The following is a 24,264-nucleotide window of genomic DNA, read 5'->3' on the forward strand; positions in this document are numbered from 1 at the left end:
CCCCATGCTGGTGGGTCACGGGCGTCTAAAATACCACGTCAGTGAATGGTGGGATCCTGTTCTTACGAACATCAACGGGTTCCCCTAGCGCCTCTCTTGTATGATGGCCAAACCAATAACAACCACCACCACCACCACGAGAGCCGTAACAGTAACTCCCCCGAGCACAGGGGCTCTCCATGACACTGCTCCATTGTGTCATCTCATTTATTCAGGGTTGGGTTGTGGACTGAAAATGCCGCTCCTTCAGCCGATGGGGATCCTGGGGCTAACGGGATTTAAACTGGGCTGTCCCTTTCCACCCTCAGACTCTGCCAACACAGGCCTTTTCTGCGAGGGAGCAAAATGAACCCTGATGAGGCCAAAGGGCCTGTTTATGGAGTTGTTTTTCTTGGCAGCTGAAACCTGCACGGAGCCCAGAGTTAATGGGCATCCACGGCCTCCCGGAGGCCCCCACTTCCAGGTGCAGCCCCGGCTGCGTCCGGTGCTCGCCCGTGTCTGATGCTGAGCAGTCTTGCAGGCAGGAAACTCAAGGTAGGCTCATTTACTAAAATTCTTCTGTCAGCATGGAAGTGAGTGCATGGGCCCCTGGGAGCCTCCTTCTGGGTCGGATTCAGCCCTCCTTGGCCTATTTCAAGCCACAAATGAGGCTTTTCTTCTTTTATGGGGAAGGGGCAAGCGCACAGAGAATCCCCCGGGGCCTGCTAAATCTTCCCTCCTCGTTACAGTCACTCGAGGCTGATGTGGCCAGGAAACCTTCCCCAGTCAAAAGCAATTACAGGCCTGGGAGTCCTCTGGGGACATGCTTTCCCACGTAGGGCTCTCATTCGATGGATCCGCATGGCAAACATGGACTGAATGCCTGCTACAAGGTTCTAATTACAGGAACCTCCCCAGTTAGTTCCAGGCTTTACGGCGTAAGCGCCCCCTTCACGGGCACTCGGGAAAGGCGGGTAGGTGTGAATTTTCCAGCACTTAGTTCATGCTCGGGCTCTAAAGGGCCTACGATTCTTTCCTCAGGCCTGGGGGAGGTTTTGGGAGGGCCGGAGACCCCACAGTAGGGAGGCAGTCAGGAGATCAGGTCTGGGCATCCGCCAGGCCTGGCTCCGAACCTCAGTGCGGCTGTGATGAGCAGCCCGAGCCTGGGCCACTTCCTTCCCTCTCTGGGTCTGTGTCCTGGGGCAGCTGGAAGGACTGCAATGAGGCGACATATAGCAGTGGTCCTTAGATTGGAGTCCCTGGAATATACATTCTAGGGGCCCCAGTCCAGGCCTACAGAATCTGGAACTCCGGGGGCAGGGGCCCAGGACTCTGCATTTCAAGTGTTGTGTCTTCTCAAGCAAGCCCCTTCCTCCCCTGCCCCGGAGATTCCGGTATCCGCTCGGGTGGAGAAGGGTACTTCACATATCCGTAGTGTGGAGCACGGCTTCTCCACTTGGCTGCGCGCTGGGACAAGGGCAGGAAGACAGAGACTTCAGCATCCTGATGCCTGGGCCCCATCCCAGGTTCTGATGGGACAACCTGGGCGCGGGGAATTTTTAAAGCTCCCCACGTGACTCCAGTGTCCAGCAGAGGCTGAGAAGCCCTGGCTTTGAGCCTGACACCTGGCTAGGGTTCAAGAAATGGGAACTGTTCTTTCCACTGTTCCCCTTTAGAAAGGGGTTCCAGAACCAAGTCCCCAGACATTGGCACCAGATGGACTGGGCTCCAGTCCTGGCTCTGTCACTAAGCAGCACTAAGGCTTGGGGCATGGGATTTAAGTTTTCTGAGCCTCAGTTTCTTCGTCTCTAAAGCTGGCAAGAAAAATCCAGATAACCACGTGCGAGCGGAGGTCAGTGTCCCCTTCATAGTTGGGGCCCCATAGAGGTTTCTTCATCGTCCTCCCACCCTGAATCCTAAGGTAAAGCAGTTTTCAAACTCTGCAGCCACCACTGTTCCAGAAAGGGCTGTGGCCACTTTGCTCTCAGCAGGAAACGTGGTGAGGGGCTGGGGTGAGAGGCTGGGTGTAGGGGCATGCCAACGTGCTAGTCGCACGCTGGGGCTCCAGCCTCCTCGCTTCCACTCCCACCCCGGTGGGATGGCTCACCCAGACTGGCCTTGTCCTTGGAAACCTCTTTTGCCCTTCCCCCCACGCTCAGTCCAAAGTAACCTATTCTACTGGTTCTTGTGCTGAATAAGGAGGTGGTTTACCAGTTACGGCTCAGAAAAACAACAACCCACTTAAAAATTGCCAAGTTGAATGCTTCCTTGTGTTGTCCTACTTGCTAATCTCTGCAAGAACCCATGACCTAGAGGTGATAATGATTAACGTGCATAAAAATGGAGAAAATGAGGCTCAGAGAAGAGTGCCTCGCCCAGTTACTTGGGAAGGATTATTTCTTTTGAAGTTGCAGCATAACCAAAGAAATTCATCTCTAATGGTGGAGATGCAGGTACCTCAATAGGCTTTAGGGGCTAGTGTGAGGGTATGATGGCTTCCTGGCAGCTCTCTGAACAGCAGGATCTGGGGGACCAGAGTCAAGGGCGGAGGGAAGAACCACCATCTGGCCTGCCTTCTCCTGACTTGGCTCATACTATGTGGTCCCAGGGAGTCTTTTCAGTCTCCAAAATACCTTAGGACCCAGCCAAATAGACTGATAATCACTTTCCCTCAAACACACCCCATGACTTCCCACTACTGTGCCTCTGTTTATGCTCTTCCACCCCCTGTGTAACTGCCCCCCATCCACCAGAGGAGGAAGGAGCCTTGGAAGGGCTGGTGAATTGCCCAAGGCACCGTGATAGACATTGATTTTAAACAGGAAAACGCTGCATTTCAGTCCCGGACTGCAGCTCTGTCCTCCCAAGTCCAGATCAGGAGCCTTGCCCTGCTGCCCTGGTCACGGCCAGCCTTGCCCCTGCCCCACTCCCAACCCCCCATGATCTCTGAGCCGTGTCAACAACCCTCTCGGAGCAGGAGTCCCCCGCAGACCTGCCTGGGCCTCAGCCACCTGTGTGCTCTTCCCAGGGCTGTGCTTCCTGAGCTGAACTGCAGGAAACGAGGTCCTGCTCAGAATCCCCCCGATTCCAGCCCTGGGTCCCCCACGTCGGTCGTCGGCTCACTAACCCTCGCCGGTGGGAGGACAGCACATCTTTAAAGGCCGGCTGCCTTCTGATCACACCAGGCTCAACCACAGCTCTGGGACCTCATCCCTGTGTTCTCTGCCTAGCATCTTCTAACCCCCTTTCTAAGCCCCAAGCCTTCCCATGGTTCCCCAACTTCTCCTCGGCCTTCACTATTCCAGCTAATGCCTCAGCAGGAGGCCTTCTCTGACTTCCCTGGTCTGAGTTGCCAGAGCACATTGGCTCTCCCCTCTCTCTCTTGCCCATCCCCATGTTATACTGTAAGAGATTCATTACTCAGAGTTACCCCCTCTGGACTGTGAGGCCCAGAAGGGGAGGAAGGTCCTTTATCCTTGTGCCCCCAGGTCCCAGCAGAGTGCTAGGCATACGGTAGGTGCTCAATGAATGTTGTAGGGACAGAAGGATGGTAAACTGGAGGGGGTGTGAGGAGGGGCCCAGAGTGCAGGGGACTGATGACTTTGCAGTGGCCAATCCGCAGGTGGATGACTGCAGGGAAGCCCCGTGCCCCGCGCCCACCCCACGACGTTCCAGGCCACGGCGGGGCTCACCTGAAAGATGGGGTACTTCACATAACCGATCTCTATGCAAGTGCTGTCATTTGTTGGTTTGCTGGACAGAAGCGCTTTGAACCTGAACAAGGACACAGGAAGAGAGATAAAAAGACCCACAAACACATCCACAGTGTGTGAGAAACTCCACTCTCTGATGAGAGAGACACATAAAATCCTGTATTTCCCCCACTCGGCAATACATCAACGATACAGCCACGGATGTCCTCATGTGACCACCACCCCAGTATGATGCCATACTTGAATTTGAAATTACAACTTTATTATTTTTTTAAAAGTTTTTTATTTAAGTAATCTCTCTACCCAACGCAGGGCTCGAACTCACCACCCCAAGATCAAGAGTCGCATGCTCTTCTGACTTGAGCCAGGCAGGAGCCCCCAAGCCACTATTTTTAACTTTAAAGTTTTAACTTCAGGGGTGGCTGGCTGGCTGGCTCAAGTCAGAAGAGCATGCGACTCTTGATCTTGGGGTGGTGAGTTCGAGCCCCGCGTTGGGTGGACAGATTACAAAAAAAAAAAAAAAAAAAAGGTGAACCGTTATTTCTCATTCAGGTGACTGGAAGAGAATGAATCCCATTTAAAAGCCTGCCTGTCCATCCTGCAGGACACAAAGGGTGACTCCTTCACGGGGTCCTTCCTGAGCGCAGGCTTCATGCCCCTCTGGTGCTCACCGAGCTCCCCGCCTCTTGTGCACCCTGCCCCCCATACCACCTTTGCCCCAGGAGGGCGGGGACTTCGCCTTCCCGGCCCTGCCACATCCCCAGAGCCCACGCCAGCTTCCATCTGCTGTAATTAATCACACCTATAGCCTGCCTGACCGCCTCCCTACGGACGGCCTTCTGACTGGGGTTCAGATGCGCTTCCCTGTGATCAACCAAACTGTAAGCTCCTAGCAGGTACAGACCCAGTCCGTGGGACACACTGATGCTCAACACATTTAGGAATAAGCTAAGCTGTGTCTCTTTTCTTAAACTTTTGATTTTGAAATAATGGTGTATTTGTGGAAGAGGCGTAAAGACGGTACAGAGCTCCTATCTGCCCTCTGCCTGGCTTCCCCTGATGTTAGCATCCTGCACAGCCATGGCTGTCAAAACTAAGACAGGAACATCGGGACAACATCTATCCTGCTTTCCATGCATCATAGCAGAGAACCATGTAAGGCACAGCGTATTCTTCTTACGGTGGCAAAGCAGACATCTGGGGCTTGTATTTGGCTTTGGAGGGAGGCAGTGGGAGGCCAGGATGCTTTTAGGAACCCAGGAAGCGTTGGTCACACATGCTCACCAGAGAACATCCTGGAAGTGGGGTCTATTTCTGGGTACCCCGTGTCCTCACCCCTCTGCTCACCCTAGTGGCCCCCTCATCTGGCATCTCCTTCTCCTGTGCACACCTTCACTGATCCCAGTTCAGGTTTTTGGATAATGTGGTTCTAAATGGTCAATGCATTTCAACTCAAATCGAAAGGACAAAAGGCAGTGACAAAGCTGGCAGGGAGGGGGCTACGCCGTTGTCAACTCCATAGTTAGGGAAAAGTCAGGTTCAAGACCTGTGTATTTGGGGTGGCTTGTGCCAGAGTTCTGGGATACTTGGAGGGCAGGCCTGAGACGTTTCAGGCGGGACACTGCGTGCGGGCACTGGGCCAGGGGAGCTAAAATCCAATCCATACTCTGCTCCCAAGCTCTGTGCCCGGTACGCACTCTATCTGGCCGGAGGAACGGATGCCCTTGCCCGAGTCACACAGAGGCATTGCTGTTCATGCTACTGGCTGCTCTGTACTTTAAAATCGGGGTAAAAAAAACCCATAATAGAAAATTCACCATCTTAACCATTTTAAGCGTACAGAAATGTTAAGTCTATTCAACACTGTCGTGCGACCCATCTCCAGAACCTACTTTGTACCCATTAAACAACAACTCCCCCACCCACCCCTGCCCCAGCCCCAGGCAACCAGCATCCTGCTTTCTGTCCCTATGAAGCTGACTACTCTAGGTACTGCCTAGAAATGGAATCATACGGTATTTATCTTTCCGTGACTGGCTCATTTCTTTGCATAATGTCCCCAAAGTTCATCATGTTGTAGCATTTGTCAAAACTGCCTTCCTTTTTAGGGCTAAAGAAAATATGCATATACCACATTTCGTGTATCCATTCATCTATTGATGGACACCTGGGTTGCTTCTATCTGTTGGCTACTGTGAAGAATGGTGCTGTGAGCATGGGTGCCCGAATGCCCTCTGCTCTCAAATTCCTGATTTTGAAAAGATAATCTTCCCGTCCAGGGAAGGGACCACCAAAATTGAATTTCAGAGAAGGGTAATAACAACAGCCACACTCAACATTCAGCGGCTTTCAAACCTGACAGTACATACCTGGGAGAGGCCGTGAATAACAGCACTTTGTGGGCATAAAACGGTCTTCCTTCTACCAGAAAGGTAACATCGGACATCTCTTTATTGTTAAGGAAATGAGGATCTAGAAGAGGAAGGGGAAAAAGGGTAGCTTCAGCGGAGAGAAGGGTGAAGTTTGCATTCCTCTTCTGGAAAGGGCCAAGAAGAGCTAACAGGGAAACCATGGGATTAAGCTACTCGTTGGCAAGACAGTGAGCCAACAGGGGACAGAACCAATCAAAGGAACACTCAAATCATGGAAATTCAGTTTTGCATAGGAAATCTTCATAGCTTATTTGTGATTAAAAGTAGCACTTCCTCAGGCGAGACACCCCCAGCCGGATGCAGATGACTTCTGGATGTGAAAGGTAAGGTGTGCCCCACCTTGCCTCTTAAGAATGCCCCCCCCCCCACATTTGCTCCTCCTTCTTGGGCTCAGGGCCCTCTCTGCCTGATGGAAAAGGGGTTTTCCAGGGGATTTGAAATCCAAGCCCTTCTCTCCCAGAGTCAGGCATGCGAACCAGTTCCCTGCTCTCATCTCCAACAACAACAAAGACGGTTTGGCCGATACTTACCGAGCACTTAGGACGTGCCAGGCACTGTGCAAGCTGGCACGCACACGCGCAAAAGTACTCAGTCCCAGGAGACAGGGACCATTGTCCCTTGTGCAGCTGGGGAAGCGGGCACACAGAAGTTCAAGCCAGTGACAGGTGGAAGAGCCAGGATTTGAACTCGGGCATGCGGACTGGAGCGCCTGCATTGTTCAACACTAGGGTCCCCGCCTCCCCTTCCCCCAACCTTGATTTGCCTGTCATTTTAGCCCCGGAGCCCCGGAGCCCCTGAAGGTGCCAGTCTGTCCGCAGCTCAGGGCTTCTGCGGCTTGGGACCATCCACTAACACCCCTGCACCGACTGGCTTCGCCCCGCTCAGGTCCTAAGTCAGTCTGACCCCAGCCTCTGGTGGGGCTTCCTAGTAGGTCACCCGCCCTGCGCCCACCTGGGCTGCAGTGCCGAAGGGAGACCTTCAGAAGACTCTAAATGGAAGATGACCTCTCTGGGGGTGTCTGCACCCAAGCTACCGAGTCTGAGGATGCGCTGCATTCCCAGCTCATGTGAGAAGATTCTTTCCGCAAAATGCGCCTCCCCCAGTGTCTCTGATCCCATGAATGGCTCCACCATCTACCCGTTGCCCAAGCCAGGGATTTGAAGGCAACAGGACCCTTCCTCTCCTGGGCTTACCCAGACCCAGTCTATCACAAACACCGTCCTCTCTTCCTCCTAAGTGTTTCTCCATTCCCCCATTTCCCTCCATCCCCAATGCCGCGGCCCTCCCTAAGGCCACCGCGTGGTCCCTTGTCTGGGGACCCCCAGGAACCTCTGTTGGTCTCTGCCTCCACTCTTGGTCCCTCAACCCAATGGCGCACCTCACCACAGTCATCTTTCCTGAAGGTGGATTTGATCACGCCCCTCCTCTGCTATAAATCTTTCCATAGCTCCCCAGTTCTCCCAGGGTAAAGTCCACGCTTCCTAACAAGGCTGCTGGTGATCGGGCTCCTGCTGCCTTCTCCTCCATCACACCCCCTGTCGACCAGTCTGTGTGCTGTGCCATACCAGGGCTATACACTCTCACCTCTGGCCCTTCACCTGCCGTTCCTTCTACTCAGAACACTCTTCCAACCCCTTCCAAACCCGGTTCACCCCATGTGGTCTTCAAGCTTCGGTGCAGACACCTTCCATCATTAAGCCTTGCCTGATTCCCCCGCCCTCCTCAGACCGACCAAGCATCTCCCACCGGCCCTCTCACAGCTCCTGTCCGGCCCCTGGGATGGGTGCTTTTGTCACAGTGTATCCACTGTTTTTTTGCCTCCCTGGAGCCTGAATGCTTGGGAGGTCAGGACCTTGTCTGTTCTTTTCACGTCCTTGCTCTGTGTCTAGAACAGAAAGGTAGTAACACATAGTTAAGGGTGAGGGCTCTGAAGCCAGAAATCTCAGCTGTGTGACCTTGGGCAAGTTGTTTAACCTCTCTGAGCCTCTGTCTCCACTTCTGTTTAATGGAATGGTCATACCCATTGTACATCCACATCCGAGTTTCAGTGAGCATGGAATGAATTTTTGCAGAGCACTTAGCACCACGGCTGACACACAGTATTCCTCAATAAACATGACCATCGTACTAGATGCTTCGTTAATATTTTTTTGAATGAGTGAGGAATGCCTTGACCCTTGTTCCACATTCTTGTTCTGAGAGACTATGGAGGACATTAGGCCTCTTCTGAGCCTGGGGACCTGCTTGCTTGTTGCTGGGCCCTTCCCCAGGGCTTAAAGGGCTGTCCTGAATTGAAACTCCAGCTTCTTCCTTTGGCTGGGTTTAGCCTATTCTAACCATTAGGGGTGGGGATCACCCCACTGGATTCCTGGGGACCATGATCCCAGCCATTGGGCCCACCCTACAGTGGTATCTTGGACCCCTGGCCTGGCCCCATTTTGCCCAGACCCTGCTGTAACTTGGACCCAGAATTTGCCTTCCTGGCCGACTCTCCTCTTCCAGCCTTCAAAGGTGGGGTGGCCCCTCAGCCCCTGTGCGGCCCCAGAAGGCGGGCCTCTGATCATATTTCTGTCGGTACATACAGCTACCTCACTTCTTCCCGTTAAAAAAAGTTTTAACTTAGAACATACTAAAAAAGCATAAAACTGTCAAAATCACTTGTAATCCCACTATCACTAAAATATTGTCTTGAAAAAACTCACACACTTCTAAATAACCTAGATGAAGAGACAAGAGGCCACAGGAAAGTCCTGGGGGTTGACTAAAATTCACCTCTCCACTTGCTTTGAAGGCTAAAAGTTTGCAGTGACATTCTCCCTCTTCTCAGCAACCACTCCCTCTCACTCTTACTGTCCACCACCAACCAGCCCCACTCCTGTTTCCCAAATTGCTAATGTCTCCTACCTGCGGCTCTTTTAGCCATTCTCTCCCAGAATTCACAGGGAGGGCAAGAAGACAATGCATCACAAACAGTAGGGCATCAGTGTGCCACAGTCCCCACCACTCCCTACTGTCTTACACAGAACCCATTTCACTCACTTATATGGCCTCCTGGCCCTTTAGAGATTCCTTGGGACCCTTGTCACTGATCACTCATATCTTTCCTTTAAAGTAGGTCCCCGAAGAACCACTGTTTGGCCACTTTTAGTTTTCCTAGCAGGAAATGCTCTATTGAAGAGCCAAACTCTACATATTCCATATTTCACTTATTCATAATTATATTCTGTCCCCCTTTCTCCCATATTGTGAGCTTTGAGCCTCTCGGGCCTGCCTTTCTTCTCTTGGTGCTAACCCCTGGAATTCTAGTGCTTGGCCTGAAAACCAAGCCCTTTTAATTGCGAGTGAAAGAAAACTCAGCACATTCAGGAGGAAAAAATGTTCCTGCCTCGCCTGGAACTCCAGGAAAGCAGATTTTGTGCTGTGTCATTGAAACGGCCCTTGCACATGTTTGCTCTAACAAGGGTGTCCTGTAAAGGCACCGAGATGTCAGACATGATGACTATGGCTTGGGAACGTAACCTTCAATCACTGAAGTCTGTTAATATGATTGGTCTTTGCAATGTGTTGCCCCGATAACATTTTAGTTAACACCTGCTTTCTACAAGGTAGAAATGGTTTCGGTTTGGGTACACTGTAGTTTGCCCACACTGATGGGCATAAAGGGAAACAGAGAAGATGGGACTTGGCTACTAAGTTTTTCATTTCAGGGAAAAGTTGTATCATTTAAATTAACAAGTTCTTCATGACAGAAACAAAACTACTTTAAAGCGGTTCCGGGAATTCAGACTTTTCACTAATTTTAACTAGCTCACCTGTTCCAAACAGAATGGTTTTGCTAACGAACATCCCATTCAGATGCTCCCATTTCTCAAATGTTTCCCAGTCTTTACAGGAAAAGTTCATAGGAAGTAGGAAGGTCCCCAACCTTATTGGAAAAGGAACTCTTTATCTTTAATATTTTATCATCTCCCAGGCAGCAAGGAGAAAGGCTCTTGCAACAGAAGGCTCGTGTTTCAGGCTTCAGGCAGCCAAGCATTTCTTTGCTTTTTTTCTCAGACTGATCAGCCAGCTTACAGCAGCCCCAGGATCCGCTGAACGGAAAAGTTTCCCCTGGAAAATTCCAGAAGCTGGGACTGCAGAGGGAAGGAGTTATGGCTTTGGGAGGAGCTGGGAAGCCCCAGCCCCACCTGAAGTGATCGTGCAAGCAGCGCAGACCTTCCCCTTCTTCGGCTGAGACATTGGGGTGATCCGCAGTGCCTACCTCCTGGGGTGGCCTGAGGGTTACCTGAGATGGGGTAGGTCAAGGGCTAGGCCAGGGCCAGCCCCATGCAGTGTCCAAGCAGCAGAAAAAGGGATTACTGCTACTTGGATGGGATTTCGGAGTGTCCAGTCTCCTCAGCTCAGGTATGTTCCCCGTGTATGTGTGTGTGTGTGTGTCTCTGTGTGTATGGGGGTACTTGTTTCCTCTCCTCCTGGGTCCCTGCAGAGGGACTCCATTAGAGGAACACCACTGGCCTGTCACTGTTCCCTGCTTGCTCCTCCTCAGGGAGGAAGAGGGACTTCTAAGAGGGGAGAAGTTGGGGGATGGGGGGGACAGCTGCCTGCACAGCTCAGCCTTCCCTCGGTATGGGGAATCCACCTGCCTGCAAGAAGTGCATGGGACCCAGAGCTGTCTGGGGAGAAAGCCCCTCAGTTAGTGGGATGAGGTATTGGCCAGTCTCCTGGTCCACATTTCCAAGGTCTAGTCTCCAGCTATCATGTGATAAGTGATAGCATGACCTCCACCTGCCTGACTGCTGTGTCCATCTTACGTGCCCTCCAGCACCACCTACCTTCTCTGGGGGGCGTCTGCTACCTCTGTGCCCTCAAACCACAGCACAACTCACCCAGGCGCGAGGTCTGTTTGCGCTTGATCTCCGTGAGCTTGGGGATGGGGTAGGGCCCGTAGCAGTGGGTGAAGATGACACAGAGCTGCTGGCTGATGACCTCGTTCTGCGGGAAAGAAAGTGGAGTTCACACGGCTGGGCCCTGCACGGCCTCATCCAAGCTGTCAGCAGGAATGCCTGCCCCCAGGTGAGAGGGGCCCACAAATTTCTGGCAGGTTCCAAGAGAACCCCTCCCCCGCCCCCCACCAGACCTCATACACTCGGTTTGCTCAGCAGGCCCGGGACGTGCTTGCTGTGTTTGTCTGTTGTCTGCTTCTGGTCTGTTCACCGGTGAAAGCTTAATTTGCCATTAAGTCCTTCTCTCTTGCCCCAGTCATTGACCACCCATCGGAAAGTAAGGTTCACAGCTCACAGAGTAGAACACAAGTTTTTACCCCAAACACACCTTTATCAATACTCCGTAATTCTGGAAGCAGTGAATTATCCTGAAAATAGCAGCAGGAAGCCCTTGTGATCCCGTGACTGCTCTCCATTACCCAGACACAAATGCTCCTGATTCAGCTTTCGTAGCACTGTGATTTTGGTGCTGAGGCATATCCGGAAACAGGAATGCTCAGCTGAATCACTTTCTCCAAAAAAAGGGGGGAAACAAGTTCTGTGATATAGACCACAGCTGCCTCTGATCGCTCAGGGACAAAGGAGCCTGTTTCCGACCGCCCCGTGTCCTTCATGTTTTCGCCTCTTCCCCTTGGGACCCAGTGCTGGTCAATACTGTCCCTTCATCTGCAGGTGTGTGGGAGGGAAGCCACGAATTACAGCATTCAATGCTTTTTATTGGGTGAAGGGGGTTGAAAGTAGGGGCTGAAAATGGGGATGAGGTAGAAAGACATTTACAATATATTAGGAAAAGTAGGTTACAACACAGTGTGTACCATTTATTTTTGGAAATAAAACCCTCCATATATATATATATATATATATATATATATATATATATATATATATATACATACATACATACACAAACACACACTTGGATTGACAGATATGTATAGGAAATGTCTAGAAAAGTAGAGTCACCGCCTTTGGGTGGGCTTATGATGTCTTCCCTTTTCATCTGCACTTTCTACAACAAACAAGCATCGTTTTTGTAATACACACAATAAATATTATTTTTGACTTTAAAAGATGGGTTTGGGACAACTGATGACGTCCGAGATTCGAGATATTCTTGGATCTATTTCATCGAGCGCCCGAAGCAGAAGGGTACAGCTCCACACATGAAAAGAGAATCGACCGTTTGATTAAAGGCACCATGTTGCCTCGGACGTGGTCCGCAGAGTGGCCTACGGGGATGCAATCAATATTGGACAAAGGAATTCTGCTCTCAGAGGTGAGGCCTCGTGACCAAAAGGTGTTAAACACTCCTGTCAACACTCACAAAGTGATTGCCTGTCTCATGGCTTCCTGTGCTGGTTCTCAAAGTGTGGTCCCCGGACCGGCAGCATCCGCATCGCCTGGGTGTGTGGGACATGCAGATTCTCAGGTCCCATTCCAGACCTTCTGACTCAAAAACACTGGGGCTGGGGCCCAGCAATCTGTATGCTAACACGTCTTCTGGTGCTCTCTTAGGTTTGAGAGCCCCAGGTATGGATGGATATTCTCTCCGGAGTGGGACCTGAGCCGGAGGCTGCACGTTTGTTTCCCCTGGGGTAAAGCCGGCCGTCAAGGTGTGTTCCATAGCCCACCGGCAGCAGGGAGGCCTGCGAGCCTGTCAGAAAGGCGGATGCTACCCCAGGACCACTGACGCAGAACCCACATTACCACGCTCTGCAGATGATTCCCACACACACTAAGGTTTGAGAAGCGCTGTATTCTGGGCACAATGATGGTCCCTAGAAGACGGTACCCCCCAAATCCTTGGGACTGAGAATATCGCGAGATACCAAGCTTATAAATGTTACATTACAGAGCAAAAGGGGCCCTGCAAGCGTGATTCAAGTTACTAACTAAGGTTTAAATTGACCTTAAAGTAAGTGTATTATCCTGAATTACCTGGGCAGGCCCGATGTAATCACAGGAGCCCTTAAAATTAGAGGCAGAAGAGGACTTCAGAAGGGATGCGGGAGAAGAGGAAGTCACGGGGATTTGAAGCCCGAGAAGGACTTGATGTGCTGTCGCTGGCTTCCAGATGGAGGGGACCACATGCCAAGCTTGAGTGGGGGAATTTGGGCAACAATTCTGCGAGAAAATTGGGACCCCCCCCAGCTGGCAGCCAGCAAGGAAATGGGGCTTAGTCCTACAAACACCAGGAACTCAGTTCTACCCAAACCTGAATGAGCTTGCAGGTGGATTCTTCCCTGGAGCTTGCAGAAAGGAACACAGCCCTGTTGACCCCTTGATTTCGGGTCTCTGTGAGACCTTAAGCAGAGAGCACAGCGAGATCCCGTGCCTGGTTTCCGACCCGTGGAAACCACGGAATAATAAGCAAGTGTCTTTGGCCTCCATGCTGTGCTAACTCGTTCCGGCAGCGACAGAACACTACAGTCTACAGTCGGCCTCAGGGGGACTGCATTTCATCATCCTTGTGACCCCAGACTGCCAGGCACACTGGGCATGCTCAGTGAGTACTTGCGGATCCCAGAAAAGAGGCGGCCCGTGTCTGCAAAATGTGCTGCCCAGACTGTGATGATCGGCGCTGGGCTCACTCGTCTACAGTGGGCTGTGTCTAACCACCTCGGGGGAAGGAAGGAAGATGCACTTCTTGGACTTGGTGGCCTGTGACAGAGGCCTGAGTAGGCGGTGCTCTTCTTTGGGGGCTGACTGTGGACTGATGGGCGGTGGTGGTGGACTAACTTCAGTGTGTGTTGTGTCATCCGAGAAAGTAAAGGTAAGGCCTGGCCGTGTCTGGTCCAAAGGGACAATCCTCACATACTTACAAGTTACCTGGGAGGACCATCCCTGCCTACTCCTAGGGAGGGCTGCACACAGTGACTTGGTTCCAAGGAGAACAGTTGGCAAAAGGGGAAAAGAGTAAGTCTGCAGGTGAGAAACTCGACAGGCGCCAACCTCAGCCAGGTGATCAGGTCAGTGCCAGCAGTGAATACACATGTTGGGAGTGTGTGCCCTTGATGTGGGGGGAATGGCACTTGACCTCTGTAGTCTTCTGCTCTAAACCCACAACCCCAGTCTAACCATGAGAAAAACACCGCCGAGTCCACTAGAGGGCCTTCTTTATGGTATATCTGACCAGTGCTCTTCAAAATTTGTTAAGGTCACCAAAAATGAGTCTGAGAAGTGGTGTCAGCCGAGAGGAGTAATGTGGTGTCCTGGATGGGATCCTGGAGCAGAAGAAGACATTAGACAAAAACTAAGGAAATAGGAATAAGGTATGGAATTTAGCTAATAATGTACCCATGTTTATTAATTAATTAATTAATTAATTAATTAATTAAAACAAATGTACCATACCAGCGTAAGATGTTAATAATAGGAGAATGTGGGTGAGGGGTTGTATGGGGAACTCTGTGCTATCTTCTCATTTTTTCTATAAACCTAAAGCCATTCTAAAAAATGAAGTCTATTATTGGGAAAAAAATCTGCCCCATGAGGAAACAGGGTAATTATGAGGAAAGTATTAGAAGTTCAGGAGAAAGGGAAAGAGGAAGAGTCCAGAGTCAAAGTGGACACCGACAGCTCCCCGGGCTTTATTCATTCATCCCCTAAAGTTCTCACGAATGTGAACATTCGCCACGTGCTAAGCGATGTAGCCATTCACGCATTAATTCTTTTCTCAAGTATTTATCGGGCGTCTGCTAAGTGCCGGACGCTATGTGAAGGTTGACGGTGATGCTCCCAAGGTCAGGACCCCAAAATGCTGCCTTTCTCAAGGCTTTCAGGGCACCTCTCCTCCAGACACCAGAGCCTCAAGAGAAAACTCCCCACTCTACCCTTGAATTCATCTGGGTTTGTTGAGGTGTCTGCTCTGTGCCCTTTTCTGTGCATTTCCTCCAGCTAGAGGGATTGTTGGTATCCTTCACTCTGGTTCCCCGGCACCCAAACGAATCAGGACTCCAGGAGGGCTCCTCTGAGCAAGAAGGGGTACCGCAATTAGTATCAGTTAATAGCTCCTGTGGGGTGAGACCCGCTGGGTTAGATGGTCATTTTGGGGCAGTGAACTGGGTTATCTTTTGGGTTTGGTTAACTCTGGGCTCAAACCTGAAAGCAACAGAAAGGAATTAAGCAAACTTGAAGCTCACTCTATTTTGGAGGCATGGGTAGGTGGGGCAGCTGTGCTGGGAAGATGCCTATATTCTCCTCTGAGTTGTATATTTAACGGAAGTGCTTTTAGGCGAAGGCGCCACAAAGCTTGACCCTCAGGGACAGCATGGCAGTCTGGGAGGCCAGGGCAAGCCCGAGGAGGTGGCGTGGGCTGGGGATGGGTGGGCATCTGGCCAAGCTGAGTACACGGCTCCTGGTTAGCGGTTGTTACTGGTATGCTGCTAGGTACCAGTCATTCAGGTCTCTCATGGAAAATGCTGGATGTGCACATGGGGTGAACTTGGGTCCTCAGGACTCAGAACCATGTGGCTATACACAGAACAAAAGGGGAACGGAGTGATGTTCTTAATGCCACGCTTGGCAGGCGACTCCTGAGATGGGCTCCTGTGAATTTGGGGATGACATCTTTCCTCTCTTCCTCGCACCCTCACTCCTCTCCTAAGAAGATACCAAAACATTTTCTTTTCTTCAGAAAGGAATGCTGGGATGGATCCCCAAGGTCCTTTTTGGGCGAGTTGGGTAGGGGTTCTACACGATGGTAAAAACATGGACAGTGGGGCCAGATGGAGCTGGGTCCTGGTCCTGCCTCATCATTCACCAGCTCTGTGACCTTAGGAAAGTGACTCAGCTTTTCCACGCCTTGGCCTCCTCTTCCAAAGTGGATTAAAAATATCTGCTTGGTGGGGTTGCTAGGAGAGCTAAAAAAGATAATGCCTCACAACGTACCATTAGGTTGAACCAAAGGAAAATGCCGAGATTTGGCCACTTTTTAACCCCCCAAACAAAGAGCAATTTCCTATAATTCAAACCAATCTCTCTTTTTCTAGATCCTAAAATGTCATGCAATTAATGGCAGCTTTCAGGAAGAGGAAAAAAAACAAAACCCTCACTTCATTAAATACACACAGCCATTTCCAAAGACCCATTTCAAACTGTGAAATGCTAAAAGGTGAAAAAAGCCACATCTCAAAATCAGGAGATGGTGGAAACACTGTTACTTTCAGGGGAAAATGGCAGTGAGTTCTCTGCCTCAATCCATCAACAGTGGTTTGTCTCTAGACGGGCCCTCCCTCGTAGAACATGCTGGGCTGACCTATGAGCCTCTTTCTGCTGGAACACACCTGGAAAGGGTATGGGCGGACGCACCAAAGGGATGGAAGGGGCACCAGATCGAGTTCCCCGAGGTCAGCACACAGTCCCATATCTGTCACTGGAATTGTGTACAAGATGAAATCGAACACACAGTAAAGTGCTTTTAAGTTGAACCTATGTATCTTGATATGTACCCTCTATTCATGGCAAGTGATACAGGCTTTCTATTTATAGTAGTACTTTAGTATTTCCTTTCTAAGTGCATTTAACAGATGGTAAGTTGATTTAAAGGAAGTATCAAGCAAATAATAACCAGTGAAAGTATATTTTAGAAATGAAAGGGAAATCAGGCATTCTCAGATGAAGGAAAACAAAGAGAATTTGTCACCAGGAGACTTCCCCAAAAAGAGTGGCCGAAGAAAGTTCTCTAAGTTGAAAGAAAAAGGATAAAAAAGGAAGCTTGGAGCCTCAGGAAGAAAGGAAGAACATGTAAACAACAGTACGGGTAAGCATAGTAGGCCTTCTTTCTCCTCTTGAGTTTCCTAATTACATTTGACGGTTGATGCAAAAATTATAACAGTGACTGATGTGGTTCCAAATGTATGTAGAGGAAATATTTAAAGATGATTATGTCTTAAATGGAGGAGGGTAAATGGGCATAAAGAGAGGTAAGGTAACATGACGTCACTTGAATTGGTAAAATGACGGTACCAGTAGACCGTGTTGTTACATATATAATCTAATACTGCAAGCAACCACTAGAAAAGCTATGTGAAGCTATACAAAAGCTACTGAAAACATTACAGACAAATAAAAATGGAATTCAAAAAAGTGTTCAAGTAGCCCACAGGAAGGCAGGAAAAAGAGAAGCAAAGGCAGAGACACCAAACAGAAAACAAAAAATAAGATGGCGGACTTAAGCCCTAAAGCATCAATAAAATAGAAATGGTCTAAATATACCAATTAAAAGACATTGGCAGAGTGAATGAAAAGCCCAACTATATGCTGTTTACAAGAAAATCACTTCAATATAATGAAAAAGGCAGGTTGAAAATAAAAGGGTTGAAAAAATATGCAAACATTAATCAAAGGAAAGCAGGAATGGTTATGTTAATATCAGAGAAAGCAGAATTCAGAGCGAAGAGAATTCAGAGAAGCAGAGAGGTGCATTACTTAATGATAAAAGGGTTAGTTCACCAAGAGACAATGTGGTCCTAAATGTGCATGTGCCAAACAACAGAGCTGCCATCTATGTGATTAAAACCTGACAGAACTGGAAGGAGAAACAATTCGAGCTGGAGACTTCAACACCCCTCTCTGAACTGATAGCATAGTGAGAAAATCTGTAGGATATGGAAGAACTCAACACCACCATCAACCAACAGAATCTTATTGACACTTGACAATAGCAGAAAGCAGTGTTTTCAAGTGTCCGTGGAAGATATCAAGACAGACCACACTTAGGGCCATAAAGCCAAACTCCAAAACTTAAAATAATCAAGTAATACAGAAGGTATTCTCTAACCGCAATGGAGTCAAACTGGAAATCAATAACAGATAATAAGAAAATCTCCAAACACTTGGTAACTAAACAACACACTGCTAAATAATCCATAAGTCAAAAAAGAAATTCTAAGGGAAATAAAAAATAACACCGAACTGAATGAAAAATGAAAATGACACATCAGAATTTGCGGTGCACAGCCAGAGCAGTGTGGAGAAGGGTACGAACAGTACCAAATGCCTAGGAGAGAAAAAGTCTCAAATCAATAATCTAAGCTTCTACTCAAGAACCTGGAAAAAGAAAAGCAAAATAAACCCAAAGCAAGCAAATAATAAAGATAAGAGCAGCAATCAATGGAAGTTAAAACAGAAAAACAGTAGAGAAAGTAATGAAACACGGAGTTGGTTCTTTGAAAAGATGAATAAAATTGACAAACCTGTAGGAAGACCGACAAAGGAAAAAAAAAAAAAAAGAGGACACATATTAACAAAATCGGGAAGGAAACAGGGGCTATCACTAGACTGTAGACATCGGAAGGATAATAAGGGAATTATGACGAATAACTACATACCTAAATCCGTCAATGCAGATGAAATGAACCAATTCCCTGAAAAAAAAGTACCCCGACTCACCTAATATTAAGTAGATAATTTGAATAGCTATATAGCTATTACAGAAATTGAATTCATAATTAAAAAAACTCCCCCCCCCCAAAGAAATCTTCAGGGTCAGATTGCAAAGGAAGAAATACAACTGTCTTTATTTGATTATCTAAGTAGAAAATTCCAGTAAATCTACAAAAAATTCCTAGACTAAACGAGTTCAGCAAGGTTGCAGAATGCAAGATGAACATACAAAAATCAATTGTATTTCTTTGTGCTAGCAATGAACATATGGACAAAAAAATAAAATATTATATTTACGATTGCTCAAAAAAAAGGAGAAATACATATATATAAATCAAACAAAACAGGACTTGTATGCTGCAAACTCCATAGTATTGATGAAAGAAATCAAAGATGATCGGGATTCCTGGGTGGCTCAGTCGGTTAAGCAGCTGACTTTTGATTTCGGCTCAGGTCATGATCTCAGGATTGTGAGATGGAGCCCTGCGCTGGGTTCCACGCTCAGCAGGGAGTCTGCTTTAGGATTCTCTCTCATCCTCTGCCCCTCTCCCTGCTCTCCCTCTCGCTCTAAAATAAATAAATCAATCTCAAAAAAAAATCAAAGACAATCTAAGTACATGAAGAGACATACAATTCATAAACTGAAAGATATAACATAGTAAAGATGTCAATTCTCACTGAATTGACACAGAGGTTTCACAAAATTCCTATCAAAATCTCAGCAAGATTTTGTTGTTGTTGTTGATACAGTAAGTTTATTCTAAAATTTATATGCAGGGGTGCCTGGCTGGCTCGGTCAGTAGAGCATGCAACTCTCGATCTTGGGGCCGTGAGTTCAAGCCCCACATCGAGGGTGGAGTTTAATTGAAAAAAAAAAAACCCACAAAATTTATATAGAAAGCCAAAGAACATGGCTAAAATCATTTTTAGAAAGAAGAATTAAATGGAAAGAATAAGTCTACCTAACTTCACGATTTAATTTATAGCTACACTAATTGAGATGGTACAGTAAGGGTGGAGGGACAGACACATGGATGGATGGAGCAGAGTGGAGACCCAGAAACAGACCCACACAGATATGCCCAACTCGCTTTTGACAAATGTGCAAAAGTAATTCAATGAAGGAGAGAGAGCCTTTCCGACAAATGGAGCTGGAACGCTACACATTGACTGGCAAACCAACCCCAACCAACAGAAACACACAAATACCAAAAACCTTGATGTACGTTCCACATCTCATACAAAAATGAATGCAGAATGAATCACAGATTTCAGTATAAAACAAAGGACTAAAATTTCTAGAAAAAAAATAGGAGGAAATATTCATGATTTAGGGCAAGGCGAGGAGTTTGGGAAACTGATCCATTCAATTTCCTCAAAATCGAAAGCTTTTGCTCTGTGAAAGACCCTGTCAAGGGGACAGAAAGAAAAGCTACAGAATGGAGGACAATACTTGCAGACCACATATCTGATGAAAGATGAGTATCACTCAAAATCAACAGCTAAAAAGCAAGCAACTTAATTAGAACACAGGCAAAGACACAAAGAGACATTTCACCGAAGAGCTCGTACAGATGGCAAGTAAGCACATGAAACTAGGTTCAACACCATTAGCCACTTAGGGAAATGGAGATTAAAACCACGAGATGTCACTTGCACATCTATCAGAATGGCTAAAATAAAAGAGAGCAATAAAACCAAACTGCGAGGATGTGGAGAAACTGGATCATTCCCACTTCGCTGGTGGGAATGTCAAACAGTACAGCCACTCTCAAAAACAGTTGAGCACTTTCTTTAAAAACGAATCACGCAGCTACCATACAACCCAGCGATCGCACTCCTGGGCGTTTATCCCAGAGAAATGAAGACATACATTCATACAAAAACCCGCCCATGACTGGTTAGCACAGCTGTATTTGTAATGGCTTGAAGCTGGAAACAATTCAGCTGTCCTTTGAGTGGGCGAGCGGTTGTACAAACCATGGTATGTCCACGCTATGGAGTACCGCTCAGCAACGGAAAGAAACAAACTATGAATACAGCCAACAACCTGATGAATCTTCAGAGAATGACGCCAAGTGAGAAAATCCAATTCTAAAAAGTCATATACCTTACGATTCCACTGAAACTACATTCTTTTTTTGGAAAAGATTTATTTATTTGAGAGAGAGAGAGAGCAAGCATGACCAGGAAGAGCAAAGGAAGAGGGAGAGAGAATCTCAAGCAGACTCCCTGCTGAGCGTGGAGCCCGATGAGGGGCACAATCTCATGACACTGAGATCATGACACTGAGCCAAAACCAAGAGTCGGATGCTTAACTGACTGTGCCACCCAGGCGCCCCTGACATTACATTCTCAAAATAAAATTAGAGAAGTAGAGAATAGGTTAGTGGTTCCCAGGGGTGGCGGCAGAAGGGAAATGGGTTTGGCTAAGAGAGTGCAACATGAAGGAATCCTGTGGGTGATGGAAATTTTCTGCATGTTGACCATATCACATCAATATCATGGCTGTGATATTTTACTGTAGTCTAGTAAGATATTGCCAATGGGGGAAACTGAGTAAAGGGTACATAGTAGTATATAGTTTTTCTTACAACTGCCTGTGAATCTATAATGATCTCAAAATCAAAAGTTTAAAAAACTAAGATGTTTCAATTAAAAATTGAGAAAAAATAAAAAAGTACAAATTACAAGAAAATAAAATCCTCACAGATCAGGTCTTGTCTCTGTCTTAAACCTCCAGTGATGCTCTATTCATGGCACATGGAGGGACACCCACACTTTTCACCACGGAGAAAGACTCCATGCAATCTGATTCTTATCTCTTTGTCCCACTGCCTCAGTCACCTTGCTCTTCTTCCTGTTGCCTCAACACACCGAGCACGTTTCCATTAAGAGCCTCAGCTCCCGCACTCCCCACTTGGAACGCTTTTGCCCCAGACCTTTGCATGCCTGGAGCTTTTCCTCCCTTTGGTGGTGGTTCAAATGCTGCCTTCGCAGGGAGACCTTCCTTACATCTTGTCTAGACTACGCCTTGCCTGCCCCACCCCCAGAGACTATATCATTGTCTAATTTTTCTTTCATGGCATGTATCAAGCTCTCACTCTCTTTTGCTGATCCCCTTCTTAGCTTACTGTGTGTCTGCCCTTTCCCTGGACATAGCAAGCTCCAGAAGGAGAAAGAATGTGTCTATCCCATCAGCACTGCAGCATAATGAGACCTGGTGACTGTGGAATGAGTCAATGCCCTGGGGAATAACGCGTGGGAGAAAGGGACCAGGGACTTTCTTTAAACAGATGTGTATTAAGAAATGGCTATATTGTCCTGTTCCTGAAAATCTAGAGATGCTGAATTCTTTTGAAGGTAAAATTTAGAAGAGGGAGCAAAACAAATCTGCAACCAGATTTCAAGTAAGGTAAGAATGAGCACAAGTCCAGGATGGGAAGGCATCTGCTTCACTTTATAAGGCAGCTGTGTTTCTGGGAGTTGACCATAAAGTGAATTTATTTCTGGGATTTCTATCTCCTTATCCACTATTTCTTACCCATCTGATAAAACCAGATACCTGTCCACACAGAACGGCAGATGCGATCTGAACAGGACTCCACTAATGGAAGGAGAAGGAACAATACCAGGCAGTTGTGTGATGTGTGGCTACCACCCTGCAACAGGATACATGGGAGTGCAAGCTTTGGGGCGCTTTCTCAACTCTCTGAATTTCTCTGCCCTCATCCCTCTCCAGTCTTCTTTTGACCATGGTGATATCCCTCACGCTTGGGGAATGCTTGCCTTCACACTACAGCCACAGGAAATCGATCACTCTTCTTTCCTCCGGCCGGCAACACATGTAATACCACACTCCACCAGTAGGGGTCGCCACTGAACGCCTACAAGAGCAAACCCAACTCTTGAGGGCACCATTTTTCCCAGACTGCCCGCTCCTGACAAGGAGCTGCTCCTGCCTCATCCCTGGCTCCCTCCACCCTTGAAGATCAGTATGGCTGATGGGGAGCAGGCTCTAGTCCACATCTCCTGGCAAAAGTCCCTCCCTTCTTCCCACCCCCCAGCCACGGGCTGCCCTTCAGTGGGTAGTAGCTGAGTGGGGCATAAGGGGCCTGCTGGGGTGCTTGTAATGTTCTCTTTCTTGGCCTAGGTGCTGATCACACAGTAGGTTTACCTCGTGAAAACTCATTAGGCTCTATAGTTGTGATCTGTGCACTTTTCTGCATGTATGACATGCTCCAAAACTCTAAAATAAAGTTTACTTAAAAACCTATAGATTAGGTTTACTTAGTACATGGGATGCCTCAGTAATTTCTGGAATTTCCACTATAGCTTGAAAAAGGGAACAAACAAAAACCAAGAAATCAAAAACAAGCTAGAACACCTAACCTTGGGAACAGACTTAGGAATGTTTTTCACTAAAGTGGTTTCTTAGGTAATTGCAGGCATAAGTACCATTCATTCATTCATTCATTCATTCATTCATTCAAGTTGGAGGGGTGAAGGGTGAGGGGAAGGGAGAGTTGGTTTTGAAATGCTTTCATCAGGTTTTGCTCTCTGCGATCACTGTGGCTCATTAAGCAAGGGCTGGCACTCCTCTCCCATGTTGGGTCCTGGTGGGGCTTCCATCAGGTGCAAATCCAGCCCGCAGGGGGGGCCCTGAGACTCTGGACTAAGGCTGGCTGCTGATGAGAATATCTCATGAGAGTTGCTTCGGACCCCACCACGCCAGGTGCTCCGAGGCTCGGACAGCAGACAGGCCGTGTTGCCGCAGCTTTGCTGTTGGGCCAACCATGCCATCCGGAGAAGGTGGCTCTCCGCTCCCTCTTCACTCTTTGGGCCGCCTGTCGGCCCAGCCTGGCAAGGGGAACCCACGCTGCCCTTTTGGTTCAGAGGCCCATTCCCCCTGAGACTCCAGAGGCTCCACTGTCTGAGAGGGAGCCCCAGAATTCTAGAAAGAAGGTGTAAGAGGCTGCTGCTAGAGCCAGGCTGCCTGGGTTCAAGCCCAGCTCTGCCACTTACCAACTCTGTGACCTGGGCAAGTGATCACCCTCTCTGTGCCTCAGTTTACCCATCTGTTAAATGTGGATAAGAACATTACCTCCTTCAAAGGTTGTTTGTGAGGACTGAGTTAATCCTTATAATGTGCTTAGAGGGGTGCCTGCCATTTAGTAAATATAAACTGTATATTTTACCTTAAAAAAAATCCTCATTTATGTCTTGAGACAGTTCATTATAAAAGGGTTCCAAGGCCAAATGAGTTTGGGAAACACCTCATTGCCTTTGTGAATGAGGGTATGCGAGGCCCTGAAGGAGAGAAACTGGAGTAATCCAATGTTAGCCTGCAGAAAGAGTGGACGTTCGGCCTGTTCTCAGGTCGGTATTCATGGCTGGTTGGTACGTGCCCTGCAATGGGGTGTTAACTATTTCGAGGGGATGGTTTTTACAGAACACCCTTTGGGAACTAGTGGAGGCCCCACATGCTCTGGGGGGGCATCTTTATGACGGTCACTTAGAAAGCACTCACTAAGTTGCAGGGACAGTTTGAAGGGCGCTGACTCGTGTTATCTTCACAACCAGCCTAAGAGGTCAATAGAATGATTGTCCCCATTTTCAGGTAGGGAAACTGAGGCAGACAGAAGTTAAGTAACTTGACTGGGGTCATCAGGCTAGTTAAGTGGTGCAGTGAGGTTTGAATCCCTGCAATTTGGCTCCAAAGTTCGTGCCCTGAAGCACTGGGCTACATAG

The 24,264-nt window shown here is 48.2% G+C and overlaps 1 protein-coding gene across 3 annotated transcripts in view; it reads right to left on the bottom strand.

Annotated features, from left to right (window-relative positions):
* Positions 1–24,264, bottom strand: part of ABTB3 (ankyrin repeat and BTB domain containing 3) — a 299,729-nt gene that overhangs the window by 13,121 nt on the left and 262,344 nt on the right. For all 3 annotated transcript variants that reach the window (XM_044384463.3, XM_026499737.4, XM_044384464.3), the window contains 3 exons: positions 11,011–11,116; positions 6,062–6,164; positions 3,672–3,753 (listed from right to left, as the gene is read on the bottom strand). In XM_044384463.3, the coding sequence (XP_044240398.1) occupies positions 3,672–3,753; positions 6,062–6,164; positions 11,011–11,116 (291 nt within the window). The remainder of the gene's footprint in view (positions 1–3,671; positions 3,754–6,061; positions 6,165–11,010; positions 11,117–24,264) is intronic.

Source organism: Ursus arctos, unplaced genomic scaffold (genome assembly GCF_023065955.2).
Source record: "Ursus arctos isolate Adak ecotype North America unplaced genomic scaffold, UrsArc2.0 scaffold_21, whole genome shotgun sequence".
NCBI classification, from domain to species: domain Eukaryota; kingdom Metazoa; phylum Chordata; class Mammalia; order Carnivora; family Ursidae; genus Ursus; species Ursus arctos.